This window comes from Strix uralensis, chromosome 18 (genome assembly GCF_047716275.1).
Source record: "Strix uralensis isolate ZFMK-TIS-50842 chromosome 18, bStrUra1, whole genome shotgun sequence".
Taxonomy (NCBI): Eukaryota; Metazoa; Chordata; class Aves; order Strigiformes; family Strigidae; genus Strix; species Strix uralensis.
The window spans coordinates 14796562-14816337 of NC_133989.1; the positions used below are offsets into that span (position 1 = coordinate 14796562).

Here is a 19776-nt window from a genome sequence, read left to right on the forward strand (position 1 = left end):
CCTCTCCTGGGGCTGGCACCCTCTCCCAGTGTGTCCGCTCTCAGCTTTCCACAGAGGAGCTTTTCTGCTGCTAAAGCTGTTATTTAAAACCCTCTTCCACTGTGAGCGGTCCCTTAAAACCCCCTGTTGTGCTATTTGCTTATGAGTGCTTTTGGGATGAAGGCAGCATGATACCTAAGCATGGCCAGGGAGTGATGTGCCATAGAGGGGAGCGGATAAGAGGAAGGGTAGGTATTGAAAACATTGGGCGAAATAACACAGCACATGGTATTTAGGATTGAATCTTTCAGCCTCCTTTCAGTTGTTTTATCGCATTTAATCGCTATGCTGCGTGGACAGACCCAGTACCAAAAAGCGTGGTCTTGCTCCCCGCCATGCCTGCAGCACTGTCTCCCCTACACCATCACCCTCCTCCTGAACTCCCAGCTGGTTTTTCTCTGTCGAGCAAGGTGCCAGGCAGCCGGGGGCAGGTGCCAAAAAATCAGCCCCGTGCTCCTCCCAGTGCAGAGCATTGCCATGGGAAGCAGGGCCGGCAGCGAGCACACCCACGCTGTGGGCACCCCACGCTGTGGGCATAGGGCTTGGTGTCTCCCACCGCTGGGAGGGATAACGAGAAGGGAAGGTGAAAGAAACAATAATATTTTTACACTTACTGTAACTCAGATTCAGTTTCATATTTCATTAATTATTGTTTTGTCATGTTAGGAGCCTGGGGAGGAAAATATTAATCACAGGTTTTGCTGAGTGCTGTTTCAGTAAGTAAATTAATTTCAGACGGGAAACTTGTTTGTGTGGATATTTGGCTCCTTCCCGCTGTCGGCAGGCGAGCCCACCGTGCTTCCCGGCACCCCACCAAGCCCTGGGCCATCCCCCGCCCGCTGGGCTTTTTGGCACATTTTGGTTGCAGCATTTGCCTTCACCGCAGCAAGCAGAGCTTGCAGGTCCCATTGGGTTTTCTGTTGCTTGTTTTGGTTTTCTTTGTGTTCTTTAATAACTTCTGGCAAGAGCCAAGGCAGAGTGATGCCTTTTGTGGCTGGGGCAGGAGGCAGTGGAGGTGGTAGCAGCCCTGGGATGCTGCAAAGATCCAAACTGGCCTGGGCAAAACTTTTCTGGCCCGTGCCACAGCTGTGCGAGAGGAACCTAATAGCAGGCAGGAAAGAGCACGGACCCATTGCTCCTATCCCCTCTCTCCATCCTCTCAGTCCCAAATCACCCCTCTCCAGTCAGCCAGCTGTATCCCACAGCCCTCCCCAGGCAGAGGGCTGCACCAGGGCCACTTCCTCCTGTGCACTGTCATCTTCCTTTGCCAGCTCCTGGCACTGGGGAAGTTCCAATGACATGTTTCCATCTTTTTTTTTTTTTTTTTTTAATAAATCAAAACCAGCATTTCTTTGAGCCCTGAGGTAGGTCTGATTCTCAGAGCCCTGAGGTAGATCTGATTAATGGCACGCAGCATGCTCCCCCCTCTCCCCTACCCCGTGCCCCAGGATTATTCCCGTCTTGTTTTAAAAGCAAGTAAGGAGCTGTGTTGGCTGTACATGGATCAGAGCAGTTACATCTCAGCTACTCAAAGCAAACCTCCAAGATGCTTATTTTGGGAGAGGGCTTTGCATCCTTTCTCACTTCTGGAGTCTGTGACCCCAGACAAAAATAAATACCATCTAACTGTTCCTGCTCTGAGTTATTTCTGACAGCATCGCCAAGTAACTGAATTTCAGAGGGCTGTGAGTGTGTGTGTATGTGTATATAAAACAGTAGATCTCAGTAAGATAATCAATTATATGCAAGAGGAAACCAGAACTTTTTCCATTCATTTTATCAGATATTGTGGTCAGTCAAGGCAATTCAAAGCAACTCGGAACCCTATTACATTCATTCTTGCTATAATCACTCCATCTCTGTTTACCATATTCAGTTAAAGTGGCTTGTTTGCTACATCCGCCTTGCTGCCAAAATAACCTCATTTACTCTTGCAAACGGCTTCTGTTGCTGCTGCTGTAGTGTTCCTGCATTGCAAATATATTCTTGGCCGCAGCACTGAGGTTTGGATATATTGTTCTTTGAATCCTGCCGTGGAGTTGATTGGTTGGCATTCTCATTCACTTTCAAATACCATTTGAATGACAGGAGGTTGGTTTTGGTTTGGTTTTTTTTGGAAACATGGGCTTTGCTTTCACCTGCTGTGGAGCTGAACAGTCTCTGAGCTTGGGGCTGCTTCGTTGGGATGTTGGTGCTTTGTTGTTTTTTTGTGGTTGCCTTTGTTTTTGTTGTTTTTTGCAAATTTAATCTTCAAACAGAAGAGTCTGTTAAAAATACTCAAGTCACTGCTTAATGGAAAGTTGGACCCAGAGTTGGCAGGAGTCTGCTATGACTGCAGCAGCGTATGCAACCATTAATAACCAGGAACCAGCAAGCAGCCTCGGCTCTGTGGAGCTCTGTTGTTCAGCTCATTTCCTCCTGCCCCTTGGTTTTGCTGTTGTCACATGCCTGAAGCCCTGCTGCGATGGCTCAGTTTGGCGCAAGGTGTTGGGGTGATGCTGAAAGAGCTGTCCCGTTTGGGGAGATGGGGAAGAGGGGAAAGAAACCTGGTCAAAATGGCCAAAATCTGTTTTTTTGCCTTGCATTCTCCGAATCTCTTTGCTATGGCTCAGGCCTTGTTCCTCACCCTTGCAGGTTGCATGAGCCTGGCCAAGCATTGCCCAGCCCTGTGGCCATCAGCGCCGGTGCTGGATGTGTCTAGGGAGGGAGCAGCAGTCAAGGACCCTCTCCCTAGGTCCCTTGACCTTGGTGTTAGTGGTGTGGGGAGGTCTGTCCTGTCCCACAGGCTGGGGCAGCAGTGGAACTGGTGTTTTGGCACACAGCTTTGGCGGTGTTGTGATCTGTGCCATCCCTTTTGAAGGAAAATGTTTCTGCTGCTGGTTACTTCATTGGTGGTGGATGATGCTAAGACAAAAGAATGAGGCGATACACCCAGCTTTTCTGCTCATCTTTTGTGTGTTGTTGGTGAAACCACAATTGCCTTGTCCACACTACGAAAACCATATGGATGCAGAGCAGCTCCCTGGTCCCTGAGGACAGTGTGTGGCTCCCTTGCCTGGGCTCAGCTCACCTGGGGTGGGTGGAGCAGCCAGTGTGGAGCACCAGGAGGCTGGACCTTGCAGTGGGATTTCACGTCTCCTTGCTGGGCACCTGGATTTCTTCCCCTCCCTCCTAGCCGGGCTTTGCCCCTCTGGTTGAGGCAGTTGAGGTGCACCATGGCTTGGTGGAAGGGAAGAGCTTTGTCTCCTTGAAGCTCAGGAAACAGCTGTGGAAACAAAGCCCCCAAAACAACCCAAAGCAGGGACGGGTTTCTAGTGCTTACGAGTTTTTTATGTTTCTTGGCTCAGAATGTGATTTTATTGCCCTGAAATGAACCAGCTTGAAAAGATTGGGGGTGTTTTTTTGGTTGTTTAGGTGGGGGGAGTGAAACTTCTCATAGGCACAAATCTAAAGCCAGAGGTGAATTTGTCCCCTTTTGTTTTCCTATAGGTATTCTGCTTTGAGATACATATTTTTGTATTTTTTTTTTTTTTTAGCCGGGCGTTCTGTGAAATTCTGCTTTCAGTGATCAAAGCCTTGATTTGTTTCACTATCACTTGTGCCTCTGACCCCGCCCCAAGTGGGAGCTGCATCTGCATTATGAAACTTGTTATTTGGAGATATGAAACTGAAATGGCAGGACACAGTTTTGTTTGCAGAGGGTTCCTCCTTCCAGCAGGAACGCGTGCTTCGCTCCTCACAGGAGCATCACAAAACGTCTCATTGCTGTGCTGGAGATAAGTGTGATTATTTTGGGGAAACCGATAGTTTCTAAATAAGCCCTTTTCGGGCAAGATTAGAGCAGTTTTTCCCCACGTGCTGGGGGTCTGGGCCAGCACCTGCTGCCGCACTTTCCCAGGGGAGCACGGGAACAGCCGCTATGCTGGGAACTCGCACCCCTGCATCGAGCGGTTTGCCAAAATTAATGATTTTGGATGTTGTCATCAGGTCTCTTTCACCACCTTTTTTGACAAAACAGGGTCTTTTCCATTTTTCTTCCGTGAAGTATCTCCATGTTTCAAATGTCCTCTCTTGCCCCAGGGCCTTGTTTTCCCATCTTTCTACCCTTGTTTTCCCATCTCTCCCCTCTGAGAAGGGAGTGAGTGGAGCTGAATTCAGCACCTGAAGCAAGTGTGTGCTGGCAGTTTGGATAACAACATTACAGTATTTTCTCTATTATTTTCTGACCTGTTATTTTTGCACTCTATCATTTTGATATTGCTGTGCTTTCAGTAGAGGTTTGCATGGGGCGGTTGATGTGATAGTTGGTCTTATTGCTTAACGTTCAGTTAATTTAAACCCTGCTAAAGTCTAAAAGGATTTCAAACTGCTCCTTCCTCCATGGACTGTTCAGCATTTGTCAGCGTAGGGTTTCTCCTGCTCTGATGTTGCCTTCTGCTTGGTTAGGTGGCTCTGAAATTCCCAAGGCTTCCTCGTTTGTAATTAACCTAAATAATGTTCTTTTCATCTGCAAACTTTGTTTCACTGTGCAGCCTAGTTTCCAGGTCATTAATAAAGATATTAAGCAACAGGAGATCTGGTTAAATACTTCCGTTGGTATATTGTTAATTATTTCCGTCTTGAAAAATGAGTTGCGTGCTTAGTCTTGTCATGGCCCCCAGCAGCATTGGGTCTGCATACAGCATCACCCACATCTACACTCCAGTTTGGTTAAACCGAAGCACAGCTTAGTATGGGAACTATTCACACAGTTGAGATCAGTCTTGTATTAATTTGAACTTAAATCAGTTCCTCACAGAACAACTACATTTAAATGAAATTTTAGTTGAGAGCATCCATGCCAGTGGACGTTGGTGCAAAGAAAATTTATTGAAATGGGTCGAACCTCAAATCAAGATAGGTTCAAAACTTTACATCTTTCTTTGTAGAGAACTCCGAGAAGAAACCTTGGAAAGCCTGAGCAGCCAGTTCTCCAGTAACCCTCAGTCGCTGAGGGTGAGTTGCAGAAGTGCCATTTCCCCTCTCGGATGCGGTGCTCTCGGATGCGGTGTGCTCTTGTGCTGCGGTACGGGACCGTCATGATCTCTTGCGCATGTAAGAGATCTGGGTCTGTTTTGTTGTCACCAGTCGTCTTCACCCTACAATAAGGCTTAAGTTGTCCCAATTTGCAGGTTTGCTTTCCATGCCTCTCTTAGGAACATGTGTAGCGTTTGCCAACCCAGAGCTCTTCTTCAGAGCAGCTGATTTTGCTGGTGATTTCATGCCTGTGACATTTTATAGGTTCCTTTGGGACTTTTGGGCAATAACATTCATGGTTTCAACTTCCAGCAACCAGACGCTATTTTACCTTTGTCTGACAGGTGAAGGAGCCAATGTCTTAACCCTCATGTATCTGCAGACTGAACAAATCAGTGCTCACGGTCTCTGGGGGAAGATAGACTGACCTCCTCAACAGCTCTGCTGCCTGCTGTGTTTCACCCTATTCTTTAGTTGTTGATTGAGATCATCCATGAGTTGTGCATACAGGAACCTCGCTCAGTGCTTGTTGCTGGGCCTGATACAGAGATAACACCCACTAGAAATTTTTTCTTACTCTCTCAAGACCTCCTGGACTGTTGGAGCCGAGCATCATGTGAAGAATAAATCAGCTGCTGTGGCCCCAGCAGTGACTGGGGACACATATCCTTGGGAATGACCCATTGCATCCCCTTTCCTGCTATCTCATCCCTGACCATCTCTTTAGTACTTAAAAAGAAGTTAATGTAGGTATCTCCTCTGTGCTTTGGGAGGCAGGGGGGGAGAAGGCTGCTGCAAACAAACTCATTCAGCCTTTTTGCTTTTCCTGTGTCTCCAGCGGTCCCATCGAGGTCTTCTGTGAAAGCTTCCTACTCCTGGCATGGAGTTGTGCTTCTGCACCACTTGGCTCTCAGTCCTCCCTCTTTTCTGCTTACGATGGATGCGTTACAGCACGTGCTCTTTTCTCCAGGCTGAGGTTTCCAGTATTTCACAGCAGGGCTTGGCTCTGGTATATGCCTTGAACTGGAGATGCTGCCACTGGTGTTTCCCTGTTCCTTTGACCCATTAGCTCAAGGGCTGTGCTTGGAGAGGAAAAGCTAAAAATGATCTTGCTGTGGCATAAACTGGAGTTTAAACTGTTGATAAAATGCTTCTGTACATCTTGTCTTGATGGGATGTTTGGGGTGGGTGGTCTGAATTCAGAGATCGTGTGCCCCGGTGCTGTGCAGGGCCTGTCCCGGTCCCTCTCTGCCAACGTCACTGGAGACCCTGGCTGGGAAGCCTCGGAGAAGGGCAGGGTGGCACGACTGATGCTGTCCTCTTTGCCGGCTGATCGGACTGTGGCTTAGCAGTGGTGGGAGAGCATAAACTCCCCAGGAGGGAGGCAGTGAGCCTAACTTCTCAATTCAGATGTGGTGTGGTTTAGGCCCAGACGGCAACTAAGCACTATGCAGCTGCTTGCTCAGTCCTTCCCCCTCACCCCCCACAGTGGGATGGGGAGGAGAATTGCCAAAAAAAAAAAAAAGTAAAACTCGTGGATTGACATAAGAATAGTTTAATAACTAAACGAAAATATAATAACAATAAATTAATAATAATGAAAAGGGATGTAACAAAAAAGAGAAATAAAACGGAAGGAAAAAGGAAGAAAACAAGTGATGCATGACACAATTTCTCACCACCTGCTGGCTGATACCCAGACGGTCCCCAAGCAGCAGCCCACCCCTCCCAGCTAACTCTCCCGGTTTATATGTTCTATGGTATGGAATATCCCTTTGGCTAGTTGGGATCAGCTCTCCTGGCCATGCTCCCTTCCAGCTTCTTGTGCACCTCCTCGCTGGCAGAGCACAGGAAACTGAAAAATCCTTAAGTGCTACTTAGCAACAGCTAAAACATGAGTGTTATCAACATTATTCTTACACGAAATCCAAAACACACTGTACCAGCTACTAAAAGAAAATTAACTCTATACCAGCCAAAACCAGGATAAGAGGAAAATAATTAAATACACTCAGGTGTTGTGCTGGGTCGGGGGGCTGTTGGATACAGGCAGGGGTTGGTGGGCAGCATGTCCCAGGCTGCTCTTGAGACCCAAGAGATGGGTGGATGGCTGGAAGGGATATAGTAAAATGATGGTTTCTGTGCTGCTGGCAGTAAATATTTCCATGCAGACTGAAACTACAGCCCTGGCAGGCAGAAAAGGTAAAGGCAATTTGCATATAAAGTGTTTGTCTGGGGGTTGCATGTGCTCATGTGCTGCATCAGCACTTGCAGCATCCTTCAGATCTGACCATGCTGCATGTTGATTCTGCTATGACTTGCAAAGTTTTATATACATATTTTTATACTTTATATGTTAATACACTGTTTTTCAAGAAATACAAACTACGAGCTTTCTGCTCTTTAGTAGATTCATTATGTTTTGTTTAAAGGAACCAAACTTGTTTTTCTTTCCAATGAGCACACGAGTGTCCGGTCCCAGTTACCAACTAGAGAAGGTGATTAATTCTTCTGTTTTTGTAGTCAACAGCAGAACACAGCCTGGCGATACATATCCACCCTGCAGCCTCACTGGGGCTGAATTATCTGGCACAATGAAGCCTATAATTAGCAGGTGGAGAAGATGCTGCACGTGTAGCGTTAGAGGATTGCAGAGGGACAGGTTGCAGGGCAACCGAGGGAAATGAGAGATTATGGCCAGGCAGTAAAAAATTAAGTGTTTTCATCTCTCCAGGATGCTTATATCTTTATAATACAAACTCAACTAAAGAAAACCTTCATCGATGTGATGGAGTTTAACCGAAGCAGAGTCTGCGGCTGTTGTACCACGTGGCACTGATATAGTTCTTGCTGCTCCCTGTAGGTTCAGAACAAGGCGGATTTTTTTCTCTTAACAGTTACAAAAAATTTGAAAGGGGAAAAAGAAATTGTATCTTTTATAGAGGTGCGGCTGAAATATAAATGAAACATATCCAGTGGAGGGCCTGAAATCTTGGCATGACCACCAGAATTGGGATGCAGACTGTTCGGTGGAAGTCACTCTCCCCCACTAAATGATTTTGGAGAAGGCATGAGAGAATAATCTTATCAACCAGTAAGTGCAGTTTTTTTAGGTGTCTGACTTAAGCACCATGAGGACACAAGCAAAGGGTTCCAGTCTCTGGAAACACGGTTCAAAAAGATCTCACAAGACATTAAAGCTGAACTCAAGTATTATCATTAAAACCCTGGGTCTGGAGGTGTAATGTCTTGATCTGTTTTAACAGCACATCCTTCCCTCCTACAGAAGGATCATGAAACCCCTCACAAGGCTTCGAGCAGCCGGGCTGGGGAAGCCCATGAGGTGGAACCCATCCCTCATGTGCCCTTGATGGGCATCGCAACAGTTCGGGAAGCAGCAGGACTAGGTACAGCTCTGCTGGTTGTCCCCATCATCACATTCACAGACTTGCGGAGTGCCATGCGTAAGGAGGTCCCTCTCCTTCCACACTGCAATGACAGGGAAGGAAAAATGGCTTCTCCTGCCCATGCCTTGACCTTGTGGGCAACTTCTTGCCCAAGACCATGCTTCATGGCTGCACTGTGCAGGCAACTGCTGCTTTGTGAGCTGTTTGCTCAGTGGGTCCAGCCTCCCTGAGCCAGATGTGCTGTGGAGATACACTTCTGATCCTGTGGTTCAGCAAGAAATGACAACCAAGGAAGAGGGAAATGCTGCTGTTTGTGCCCTGTGCTAGCATACCTGGTCACCTTGGCTGTCCTGGTTTTGACCTGCAATTAAGAATGAGTCTCAAAGATGAGAGCACGAGCTCTCTGCAGAAGGGTTTGTCCCTTTGTGCAGTGCTTGGTAAAGTCTTTCTGGTACCTGACTGGAGTGGGCAGTGCCGTGAACACACCAGTTATGGGACAGTGACTGCTGCTCAACCCAGCTGGTGCAAATGGGGTGGACAGCCAGGGGGGTGTGCGGTGGGACTCCGTACCCGGCTCAGCAGGCTCTTCATGGTACCTGGCCTTACAGCCGCTGTTTGAAGGTGTTGACTGCAAGTGTGCTCAGGGCCAGGATCCATTCCAGGGCTGACAGTATGCTTATCTGGGGGGAGGCTGCCTGTGGATTAGTGCACAGCACCCCTCAAGCGTGCCAGCTGGAAGTGCATGATGGCAAGGGGGGCTGCCTGCAAGGACCAGGCCCACAAGTCCCTTTGGTTCTTCAGATGATGTTTGCTCCTCTGCGGGAGGCTGAGGATAAAGCCCACGCAGGCAGCTGCTCTGACAACCAGACCAACACGAACATGGAGAGCAATACTCTGTAATACCTCTCACAGTTACTCCTTAACAGGCATTGCTTGGATTATGTACGAGAATCAATAAATATGAAAGTGGAGTTAAGAAAACCCTTTGGTGTCAGGAATTGCGACTGCCAGCCAGAGCAGGCAGGTGATTGCAGCTACGACCACCGAGGTTCATCTCCTCTGTGTGTCCCACCAGACTAAGCACAAGCTTTTCCTCCTCCGTGTCGGACTCTTCAGGGACATTCTGGTGGCAGCTCTGCTGTCACTGCTGTGCCTGTGGCTTTGCAGGAGGGATGTAGGGTGCTGGAGCACGAGAATCTTGATAGTGGCTAACATTTCCCTTTGCTTCATTAGTGCAGCTGTGCTGATTAGTGACCTGCACCCATACAAATGAGAATGGCCAGGCCTTTGGCGTTCCCACCCCATGGCAAAGCTGGCCAGTTTGGAGAATTTCAACACCAGTGGAAGTGCTAGTGTAGCCATAAATCCTGTGTGATTTGAGGGTAAGGCCTGTGTGAGAGAAATGGGAACTCAGCTTGTCAAGGGAGTTTTTACATTTTCCCTTTGTCAGCGTGAGTTAATGTTGATCAGGGCAAATACTTCCCTGCCAAAAGGAGCCGAGCGAGACCTTATTTGTGAATATATGAATAGTAGTTTTGTAAATAGTGCATCTGAATTTATGAATGATCTGACACCGACAGGTTGAAATGAACTCTGTAATTTTATTGTGTTAGATTTAGTAGGGCAGACATATACATGCCAAGTCAAAATGACCTAGAAAACCTTTCTAGGTCAAACTATTGCTTGAAAAGTTGTCTTTTTCAAAGGCAAGGCCAAAAGATTTCATGCTTACTCTGACACATTTTCCTTCTGACAGTGCAACATCAGTCTTTGGGACATGGCAGAGAATTTGTCATCTCCTGCACTGAGAAGAGGGAAGGAAACGTGAAGAAGAGGGATACTGATTTCTTAATGTAAGGAGGCCTGTTCTGGCCACCTCTCTTGTCCCAAGGTAGTATATTAGATGCCTGTCCAGAGGGATTTTGGGCTAGATTGTATTATGACCTTGCTGTTTCCAGCAGTGCTAAAACTTGCCAAACTTCTGAGTCCAGCAGCAACCAGCACCTCCAGCCTACCTTTGGAGCCCTAAACCTTAATTGAATGGGAAATTATTTATTAGAAGGAGCTTTTTCTCCTCTAAAGAGGCTCAGGGGAGGCTGCTGAGGTTTGCACGCAATGACTCCCTTCACCAGAGAGATGGGATGGGTCAGAGCTGCGCTCTGCTAATCCGGGCACCGTGGCCTGGGAGTCACGGGAGTGGGTGAAGTTGGAAGGACCCAGGACTTTGATGTTGTCATCCTGCAGCTTATGTCTGCTCTGGTAACACTGCTGCGGTCTGAGCAGATGCAGTTTTTGTGCTGTTAGAAGGAAGCCTGAACTTCTAATAAAAACTCGACTGTTCATGTGGGTTATTTCTTATTTCAGAGTGCAAACATAACCGTGGCTCCAAGAAGATGAAAAGGGCTCCCCTCCACCCTTACATAGTTTTGGATGGACTGAAACGTTTGTGTCCTGTGGTGCTTGTGGCGATGCTGCGCAGTGTGGCTGGACGAGGGGCTAGGGATGCTGTTGGGCTGTTGGGCAGAACATGTGCAGATGCTGGGCTGAGATGGCAGCACCCTCAGAGGTACCTGAGCAGGAGTCCTGCTTCCCGACGGGACCGAAGGCGAGCAGCACCTCCCCGTGCTGTTTGCCCATCGTGCCTGCTGGCTTTGCTCCCCGGGAGGGGTGGCCATGTCCCATTTCCCATCCTGTGCCCAGGGCTCCCCCCTGCTCCCCCACCTGCCCAAGCCAGGCATGGTTAACCCCACAAGCGGGGCTCAGCGCGGGCAGGTACCGGCACAGGGGGAATCCCGGTGGCTTCTGGCGGCTCCCCGGAGCGAGGCGATGCCGCCCTGCCGGCATTCCCGCTGGAGCAGCACAACCCAGACTCCACAGGTTGCAAATGGTTTGTTCAGCCAAGCCGTGACCTACTTGAAAGTAGCTTTTGCCATCCCAGGAAAATGGGTAATCGGAGGCTGCGGTGCCTTCTGAACAATTACAGCTCACAGCAGTCCAAATGAAAATGTTTGTTGAAAACAACATGTGCATAATTAAGGCTTAATGAGCCCTTGTCTGTTTGGAATCTGCAATTAGATTTATAATAGAAAATACTAGCAAATGCCAAATAGCTTTAAAAGAAGCTGAGATAAAAGATAATTTTGTGGCAAATCTATAGTAATACTGTAATTTAATGAGCTGGAAGTGGTGCAGAGAAAGACTGTAAAAGCTTTGGACAAGTTTGTATTGTGTGTGTTTATCTTATCTGCCCATTTCCCTATCTATAAAGCTGTCAGTCTTGCTTTTAACTGCTTGGAAAAAGGCAGGACTTTGCTAAAATCAGGAAGACTCCCTTTGTTTATTTTTATTTAAGTCATTAATTAGTTGGGCAAAACTGCTTTTTCTCTTTCTCATCAACATGCTTTAAACTTCTTGTTGGGGTTTATAATAGTAATAATAGTAGTAATAATATCTTTATTCAATTATTTACAGTGAAGCAGGGGCATAATAATAATAATCAGGTGCCTCTGATTAGTTTCATTAATTTTAATGAGTTTTCAACTGTCTTTTTAAGATGTTGTGAATTTTCCATGCTAAGGTGTATATTTTAATAAGTAAACTTGAGGCCATCGTGGCTGCAGTAAGCATGAACTACCTGCTTGCACTAATGAAAAAAAGTTACGCAGCAGTAAAATTTGCTGGAAAGATTAATAAGATGAACAGAGGTCTCAAAAAAAAAAAAAAAAAAGAAAGAAACAGGCTGAAAGTGGAAGGGCTTGGGAGGGATGGTTTGTTGGTTTTTTTAATAACCAGAAGTTGAGGTTGGGTATGAAGTGGTACCAGCTTTGGATGTGACGAGTGAACCTGGTGGGGAATCGAGGCCGGGGCAGTAGGTGCACAACCCCTGGAAATGCAGCCCAACAGCTTTGACAAACCTAGCTCAGCACTTCATAAAATAGGACGTACAAGGATGTGGTAATGCTGCCTGTGGAGGTACCTTTCCGATGTGATTTTATTGCCTGTGTGAAATGTTGCTGAGCTTCAGATTCTCTAAAACCATGGGTTTTGCATGTCTCGAGTCTCCGGCGTGTGAAGTCGCAGCACCGGTGCTGTGTTGGCAACTTGTGCATGGAGCATCTGCAAAGCTCCGAGTTGTCTCCCTGCGACCTTTCAGCCAACGGATTTTGGCTCCAGCCTCCGACTTCGCAGCGGCGCTGGGCGCCTGTGGCCTGAGCACGGCTGTGTGTTCACAACCCTGCTCCTGACCCGCTGCACCTGCCGCCCTGTGGGGTTTTGTTGTTCTCACAGACGTCGGACTGTGCGGTCGGAGCAGCCGCAGCATTGGGTTATTTAACCCAACCACGTAGCACGCTGCTGGGGTCACCACCAAGGGCAGAGCTCCCCCTCCCAGCCCTGCATCAGCCCATCACTGCTTGGGAGTGTATTTCAACTGCTCCTTACACCAAGCTTCCAGTAAAATTGCTTTTTTTTTTCCAGAGGTCAGAATTATGAGGCTTTTTTGGTATTTTTCCCCAAGTGGCTTGCTCAGCTCGCAGCCTCAGAGGCAGTGCTTGGCTGTGTTCTCCCTATCTGCTTGACTCCACAATGATGCCTCAATGACAAATCTGGTGATGAAAATCCAGTGTCGCTCCTTTGCTTCCACCACAGGAGGGGATGGGGTGATAAGTTGGGGTTGTGGATGGCAGTGGGGTCCCCTGAGTGCAGCACAAGCTACTGGAATGGCTTGGGGGGCTCACTGCACTTTAAGTGGGTAATTGCAATTTTTGTTAAAAGGCAGCATCATCAGCATCATAGTTAAGAGAAGACCCAGGTGCTGGAGACAATGCTCTTTCTGGCAGAGTAGGGGTCTGAAATCTGGCCACCTTCAAGCCTACGAGAGACTTTCATCTGAAGAGTGAGGAGGTTTGCACAAACTCCCTCTGCTCCCTGATGTCTCAGCATGGGGCTTTGGGTGCCCCTGGCACATCCTTCCTGTGGCACAGTGACCAAGTGTGCTGGGACAAGCTCACCATTGTCCTCTGTACGTCAAAATGCACACTGAGGTGTGAGCAGTCCCGTCGATTTGATTGTGTGGGTTTAGAAAGAGTGACAGGGTTGTGATGCTGGTGGGATAAGCCAGTTCTCTGATATGGGAAACTGTGTGCTGTGTTATCCTTCATTATTTGTTTACATTGGACCTTCCTCGCTCTAGCTAGGATGAGGATCTAGTTAGGTGGTGTAAAAACACTTACAGAAGATGCACATGGAGTCTATGATTTAATGGAGACAGGACCAAGTAAGAGAGGGAAAAACGCAGTGAGCTATACTGATGTATGAAAAGTGGGCAGTGAAGATGCTCTTAGACTTCCAGGATGTAATTTCAGAAATTACCTTCCTATCCTTGGTTCTGGGGGATTTTTCGTCTTTAAAGGAGATCTCACTTTTCATTAGGCTTGGTTTTTTTTTCTAATCATGAACATGTCCAAATGTCTAAGGTAAAATTGTGAAATGGATTGTACTTTGTCAGCCCATTTTTTTTGCAAGTCATACTATACACCGCTGCAAGAGTTATTTGCATACACAGTTGAGTGCAGAACCACGGAAGGCAGGTTTTCACCAGTGCCAAATATTTGTGTGTTGGAAACTACTCTCTAAATGACTAACGTGGAAGCTCTCTGATTTTTTTTTTTTTTTTCCTCCTGACTAGCTGTTTTTGCATAACACTCCCCATTCTCACCAAAGTTGTCTTGAAATCAATTATTCTTCTCCCTTGACTTTGCAACAGAAGAAAAAAACCCCATGATCTTGAATTCTGCGGGGCAGAGATGTGTTTTTCTTTCACTAGCGGGGCAAAGCTTGAAATGGTGGAAGTGTTTAGTGAAGTACCTGGCTGCGCTTGCAAGTAAATAGTGTGTGCTCTGAGCTGTGCTTCAGGCTGCCTTTCCTGAAGGAACAGCGGCCGTAGAGAGAATTAAAGTTACTATTCTTCTTCTTGAATGGCAATTGAGTAGCACCTGTGATTTTTGGAGATTTTTGGAGTGAGTTAGGAGATATTTGGGAGTCAGGTTGTTAACCTGACAGCTGTCAACAAGACGTCGGGATCAGAAGCGTAATACATGAGCTTAAAAAGTTAATAGCTTTAAGCAATCTTTGTATCACTCTTCTGACAGCTCTCTTCCTCTCTGCCACGTGCACTCGGGTACTTATTTATTTATTTACTCTGCAGTTGAGAAAAGATAAATAGAGATTTCCAAAATTATTCCCGCGCGGTGTGTGTACATCAGACCTGGTGTAACCACAGCGACTGCTGGTGCTGGGCTGCTGTGGCAGCAGCTGCTCCCTCTGCTCGCTCCCACTGCCCCTCTCCTTGCCGGGGAATTGCTTTTATTCAGCCTGGGCATTCGCTTTCAGCTCCGGGCTTGGGTGTGTGTCCAAGCATCGCTGCCCAGGCAGGGTCCCTGCTCGCTCCCTGGGCCAGGGGGACAAAATTATAGGATAGGAAAATTTTCTGGTTTAAGGCTTTTTCTTCCCGACTGCTCCCATGCTTCCTCAGCTCTTGGCGGTGGTGGCCACATGTAGCCCCTCTTCAGTGGTACCTCTGGTTGCAGTGAGGGCTGTTGTTCTGCTGTCAAAATCAGCATCTCCATAAAAGACTGTCAGAGCAGAGCCACGCTGGTAGCTGCTTCCAAGACAGACAGGTATAAGCTCTATTTTTATCTCAACCCTGAAGTTTTATCTTGCAAAAAACAATGTTTCTAGGTGCCTTTGACACTGGCACAGTTCTTGCACAGAACCTCCACAGCTTCTTTTAGATCTTTGTATGTTTTCTGCCTCTCTCAGTTTCCTGTGAATTACAAGTGTTACCAGTGAAGCAGGCAGTGCAGTTAAGTCTCATTATCACTTACTGTATTTGTTTCAGACTGTCTACACACCAGCCCAGTGCCAGGAAATGTGCTGCATTCATTTACCTTCCTCCCTCCCCAACAGCGCACAGGGCACCAGGCACTTACAGTGTGAGCTGGTGCCTTTGGCTCTCCTGGTTACTCAGCTGCTAACCAGAGAAGGACTAGCTTAGCCATGGCCTGATATTTTTTTTTTTTTTTTTGCAGATAAACTCCTCAAGCACCTGCGTAAGTGTGGTAAACAACGCAGGATGTGCTTGTTGTTTGTTTTCGAAAAGGAAGTGATGTACGTGCCAGAGTCTTGCAGCTACATCGGTGTGATCGTATCTTGCAAAATAACGTTTGAGCGTGGTCAGCGATGGGCTGGAGAGGTCATGGGTGAAAGCAGGGGTGTGCTGCCCAAACTTTGAGATAAATCAGGAAGGGTTTGGTCTGGCCAAAGCTGCAGCTCTGGTGAGCTATCTGCACCACCGGAGAGGAGGAGGATGGAGATGTCCCAGGGCTGTGGGAAGCACCATACAGCACCTCTTCCAGCCAGCGTTACATCAGGGTGCTTGGCAGACTGAAAGCTAAAAAACAAACGCAGTCATCTGAATATGATCAAAGTGTATTAGATCAAGATCTGCCCTCAGGGGCAAAACCTGCAAAGTTGAAAAAATCCAACCCTGACTCCATGCACAGCGAAGATGTAAGCATGAGCAACTTTGGCCTTTAAATTAATAGTGCGTTTCTCTGAGCATCCTTCTTCTCCCTTGCTGTAGCTGGGAGGAGGAGAGGAGGCTGGATGGAGGATTAGCTGGTCTGTGCTGCTTTCACTTCTTTTCGGAATTGCACACGAAAGGGTTAAGCAGAATTTTGATCTCGACAATATTTTCATGCTTATACATTCTGTTTCTCATTTCCATGACAAAGATGGTAGGAAGAGCAGAATAAGGTACAGAATTTGCAGAGCAATTTTAAGACTGTAATGAGAACAGAAAATAGTAGGGGGAGAAGAATTGTAATTAGAATATGAAATGGGAAAAAAAATTAATCTATTTCCATGTCAGTCTTAAGACTAAATTCTGCTGCTCCCTGTAGCTTTCAGTGGATGGATTTTTTTGTGTGTGTATGTGAAGAGCTTGAACTCCTTTGCAGGCTCTGAAAGGTCCAGGTAAATGAATTTAAGTCCTCATTCCCCCCAAATAATATAGTAACAATAATTTTGTGTGCAACGTTCACAGAAAACCAGCCAGTCTCTTAGATAAATGAATGCTCTTGCTTGAATAGTGGTGGCATTCAAGACCTCTCTAGCTTCAAGTACAGGAGAATAAAAGGGGATGCTGGAGGTGCTCTTGGGGTGGAGGTCTGTGTGGCTGTCTGGGTAGGCATCGCATGATCACCTATCACAGAAGCACCCAGACACCAAATACTGATGGCTGGGAGGGACGTCTGTGCGTCCCAAGCCCCCAAGAAAGCTGGGCCAACCAGATGATGTTGCACAGCACCTGGTCCAGCTGAGCTCTGAGTATCTCCAGGGATGGAGATCCCACAACCTCATGGTCTAATATTTGACCACCCACATACTGGAAGATGTTTTTCCTATTATCTAATGAGATTACTTCTACCCACAGAGCTTCCAGCAGCCACAGGTCTGAGCTCAGCTTGAGCTCAGTGGTTTGGATTTGCTATTCCCCTCTAACCAGTCCAGTTGCTATTCTGGATCCTTCTTGGCCACAGCATCCTGCAGCAACAGGTTTTGCTGTTGGGCCCTGTATGAACAGCTAATGATTTTGGTGTCTGCCTCCTTGGTTTTAGGCTATGAGAACCAGAGAAGAGCCGTTCCCTGTTCTCACCTCATGACTTCATGTACATCTCTGTGAGTCCCTCTATAGCTATCACTTCTTTTCCTCATCCATGTACACCATTCCACACCTTGGTTCTTCCCTGCAATTGCCCTCTCTCCTTCTCCTAACTGTACAGATGGTAAAATAGTGTTTGATCTTTTATGCTTTGTTCTTTTTCTAATTGCTTCTAAAACTTGAATGGCAGTTTTGGCAGCTGCTGAGGACTGAGCAAAAGTTGGAATTAAACTCTCCAGAACGAATGCACAGTTTCTCTTCTGGACAGTAACAGCTATTTTAGGGCTCATTGTCATGTCTGTATTGTTAGGATTGCTTTTCTCCAGTGCATTACTTTGCATTTATTGACATTAAATTTAATCTTCCATTTCCTCACTGCCACTTAAGTATTGCGAGAGTCTTAATGCAAAGCCATTCAAAGTCACTTTTAGTTTTGGCTAGGCTGAGTAATTTTTGTCTCGTTAATAAACTTGAATCCTTCTAGATCACTTATATTATGAACTGGATAGATTTTAGTGCAGATGGATCATGGATCATGATCCTCCTCTTGCTAAAACCTCATGGGTGTCTTTTCGCTGGCTGTGAGCAAGAGGACCTTCCCTTTTGTCCCATGGCAAGCTGGGGTCGGTTTTCAGAGGGGTTTTTTGAGGAACCTTGTGAGAAGTCCAGAGAGATTGTTTCACCTTCTCTAGGTGCTTGTTGACCCTTCAGCAGACCTGAAGCAGGCTGCGAGGCACACTGTCCCTCACCTCAGGTCTCTCTCTGCTGCCTTGGTGGGGTGTTCAGCTCCAGATGGTTTCACACAGAGGGGGTCAGACCTGCCGATCTGACACCTTCCCCTTGCCACTCCCATCTGTTTCGGAGCAGAGGGGTGGTCTGTGCACCACGTTTGTGACCTTGCATCGCTTTAGAGCAGGTGGGTGAATGCCGCTTGGCCATGAGGCTTCCTTAGGATTTTGTTGGTTTGTTTTATATTTTTCCCTGCTGGCTGTCCCAGTGTGAAAGCTACTCAGATGGGTCTTTCCCAGGAAGATGCTCCAGTTTGGGAACTCCATCAGTGTCCAAGCCAGTGCAGATCATTTCTGACTTTCCCACCTGGTTTTAGTTTCTTGACAGTCTCTACAGTACCTTGGGCAGTCCTTGGCACCACCAGCTCTGCAGTAGTTTCCTGCTTCTGGTATGTTTGAAAAATAACTGTTATTAGCTTTTATCCTATTTGTAAATTGTTCTTGAAACAACCCAACCAACCAAACCACGTTTTACTATATGGTTTTAAGCCTTAAGACTTCATCTGTATCAATCTGATTCCATCCTAGGATAATAGATAACTGCATGCAGAAAACCCAGCCCCTGCGAAGCCCAGGTGACTTGCAGATGCTCAGCTGTGCAGCCCGTTACAGGATGTACTGCCACTGACACCTGCTGTGGTGCTGTGCTCTCTTTTAATGACATTTGTCCTGAAGCAAATTGCAGAGCGTGGCCAGCCTGGGCGGCCACGTGGTGGCCAGGAGGGAGATGCAGAGCTTCCCTCCCAGGAGGGTCCTGGGGGGGTTGTAAATCTATTGCTGAACTTTTGACCCTCTTTGACAGGATCAACTGAGGGGCTATCCAAGCATTTCAGCAGACAAATAAATAATGCTAAGTAGATCACTTTGGGCCAGAGGTTGTGTAAAGACCTTAATGGGGAAACTGCAGTTAAAGAGATTAAGCTAACCTCAGCGATGTATTCCCTGAAGAAGTGTGATGCTAAATTACTCCTATAGGAAATCACAGCGGCAGCTCTGCAGGCAGCAGCGCTGACAAGGGCCAGGCTGAAGCGAATATTTCACATCCCGTGGATGTGGTAGAGATGTGTGCTGGCAAAGATGATCCTTGCCAGCGTCGGGGTGGTTGAGTGTTGGTGCCCAGCGCGCCCATAGGGCCGAGCCTGGCGTGCAGGCGTGCCTCACGCTGTGCAGGAGCAGCATCATGGAGATGTGGAAATACCATGGCCAAAATGCAGTGACAGCAGAATGTGGTTATGTTGCTCAAATAATGCTTGCCTGATAAAAATTAATTGTGGAAAAAGATACTTCTGCAAAATTTCCTCAAGAAGAGTTTATTTCCGCATGGTGGGTAGGGTGCCATCAGAGGCAGCTAAATAAACCCCAGCAACACATGGGCTGCAATAATAATATATTTTTTTTAATGGGGAGTATTAAATATGGCATTGACTGTGTTATGCAAGTTTTCTTGTATCCTAACTTATTCACTAAACACTTAAAGGCATTTGTTGCATGGCATTATTGTGGGTCTTGATGCTAGTGGTGGCTGAGGTGTAGCTTGCTGGACACTGAAACCAGCTACATCCCAAGCATCTCCTGTGAAAGGGGATATCCCCACTGCACCCAGTTTGGAAATGAGGTTGTCGTGAGACCTGCTGCCCGTCTCCTGGGTCCTGGCACAAGGAGGCAAAACTGAGAGGCAAGTGCTTACAGCTCTGAGCAGTAGGAATCACTGGAAGCATCCAATTCGTTCTTCACTGGGCATTTAATAGCTCCTTGATGATGATGGCTTTTAGTTGCCACTGGATTTACATTAAGAGGTTACTTT

At 47.0% G+C, this 19776-nt stretch overlaps 1 protein-coding gene across 3 annotated transcripts in view; it reads left to right on the plus strand.

The window, feature by feature from the left end:
- The window catches only part of TOX2 (TOX high mobility group box family member 2), a 154449-nt gene that overhangs the window by 37309 nt on the left and 97364 nt on the right, over positions 1-19776 (plus strand). Inside the window, exon 1 of one of the 3 annotated variants that reach the window (XM_074888274.1) lies at positions 17179-17201. The exons of the other annotated variants lie outside the window; for them this stretch is intronic. Within the exon in view, the coding sequence (XP_074744375.1) occupies positions 17190-17201 (12 nt within the window). The 5' untranslated portion in view covers positions 17179-17189. Of the gene's footprint in view, positions 1-17178; positions 17202-19776 lie in introns of those variants that run through there. 3 annotated transcript variants of the gene reach the window in all.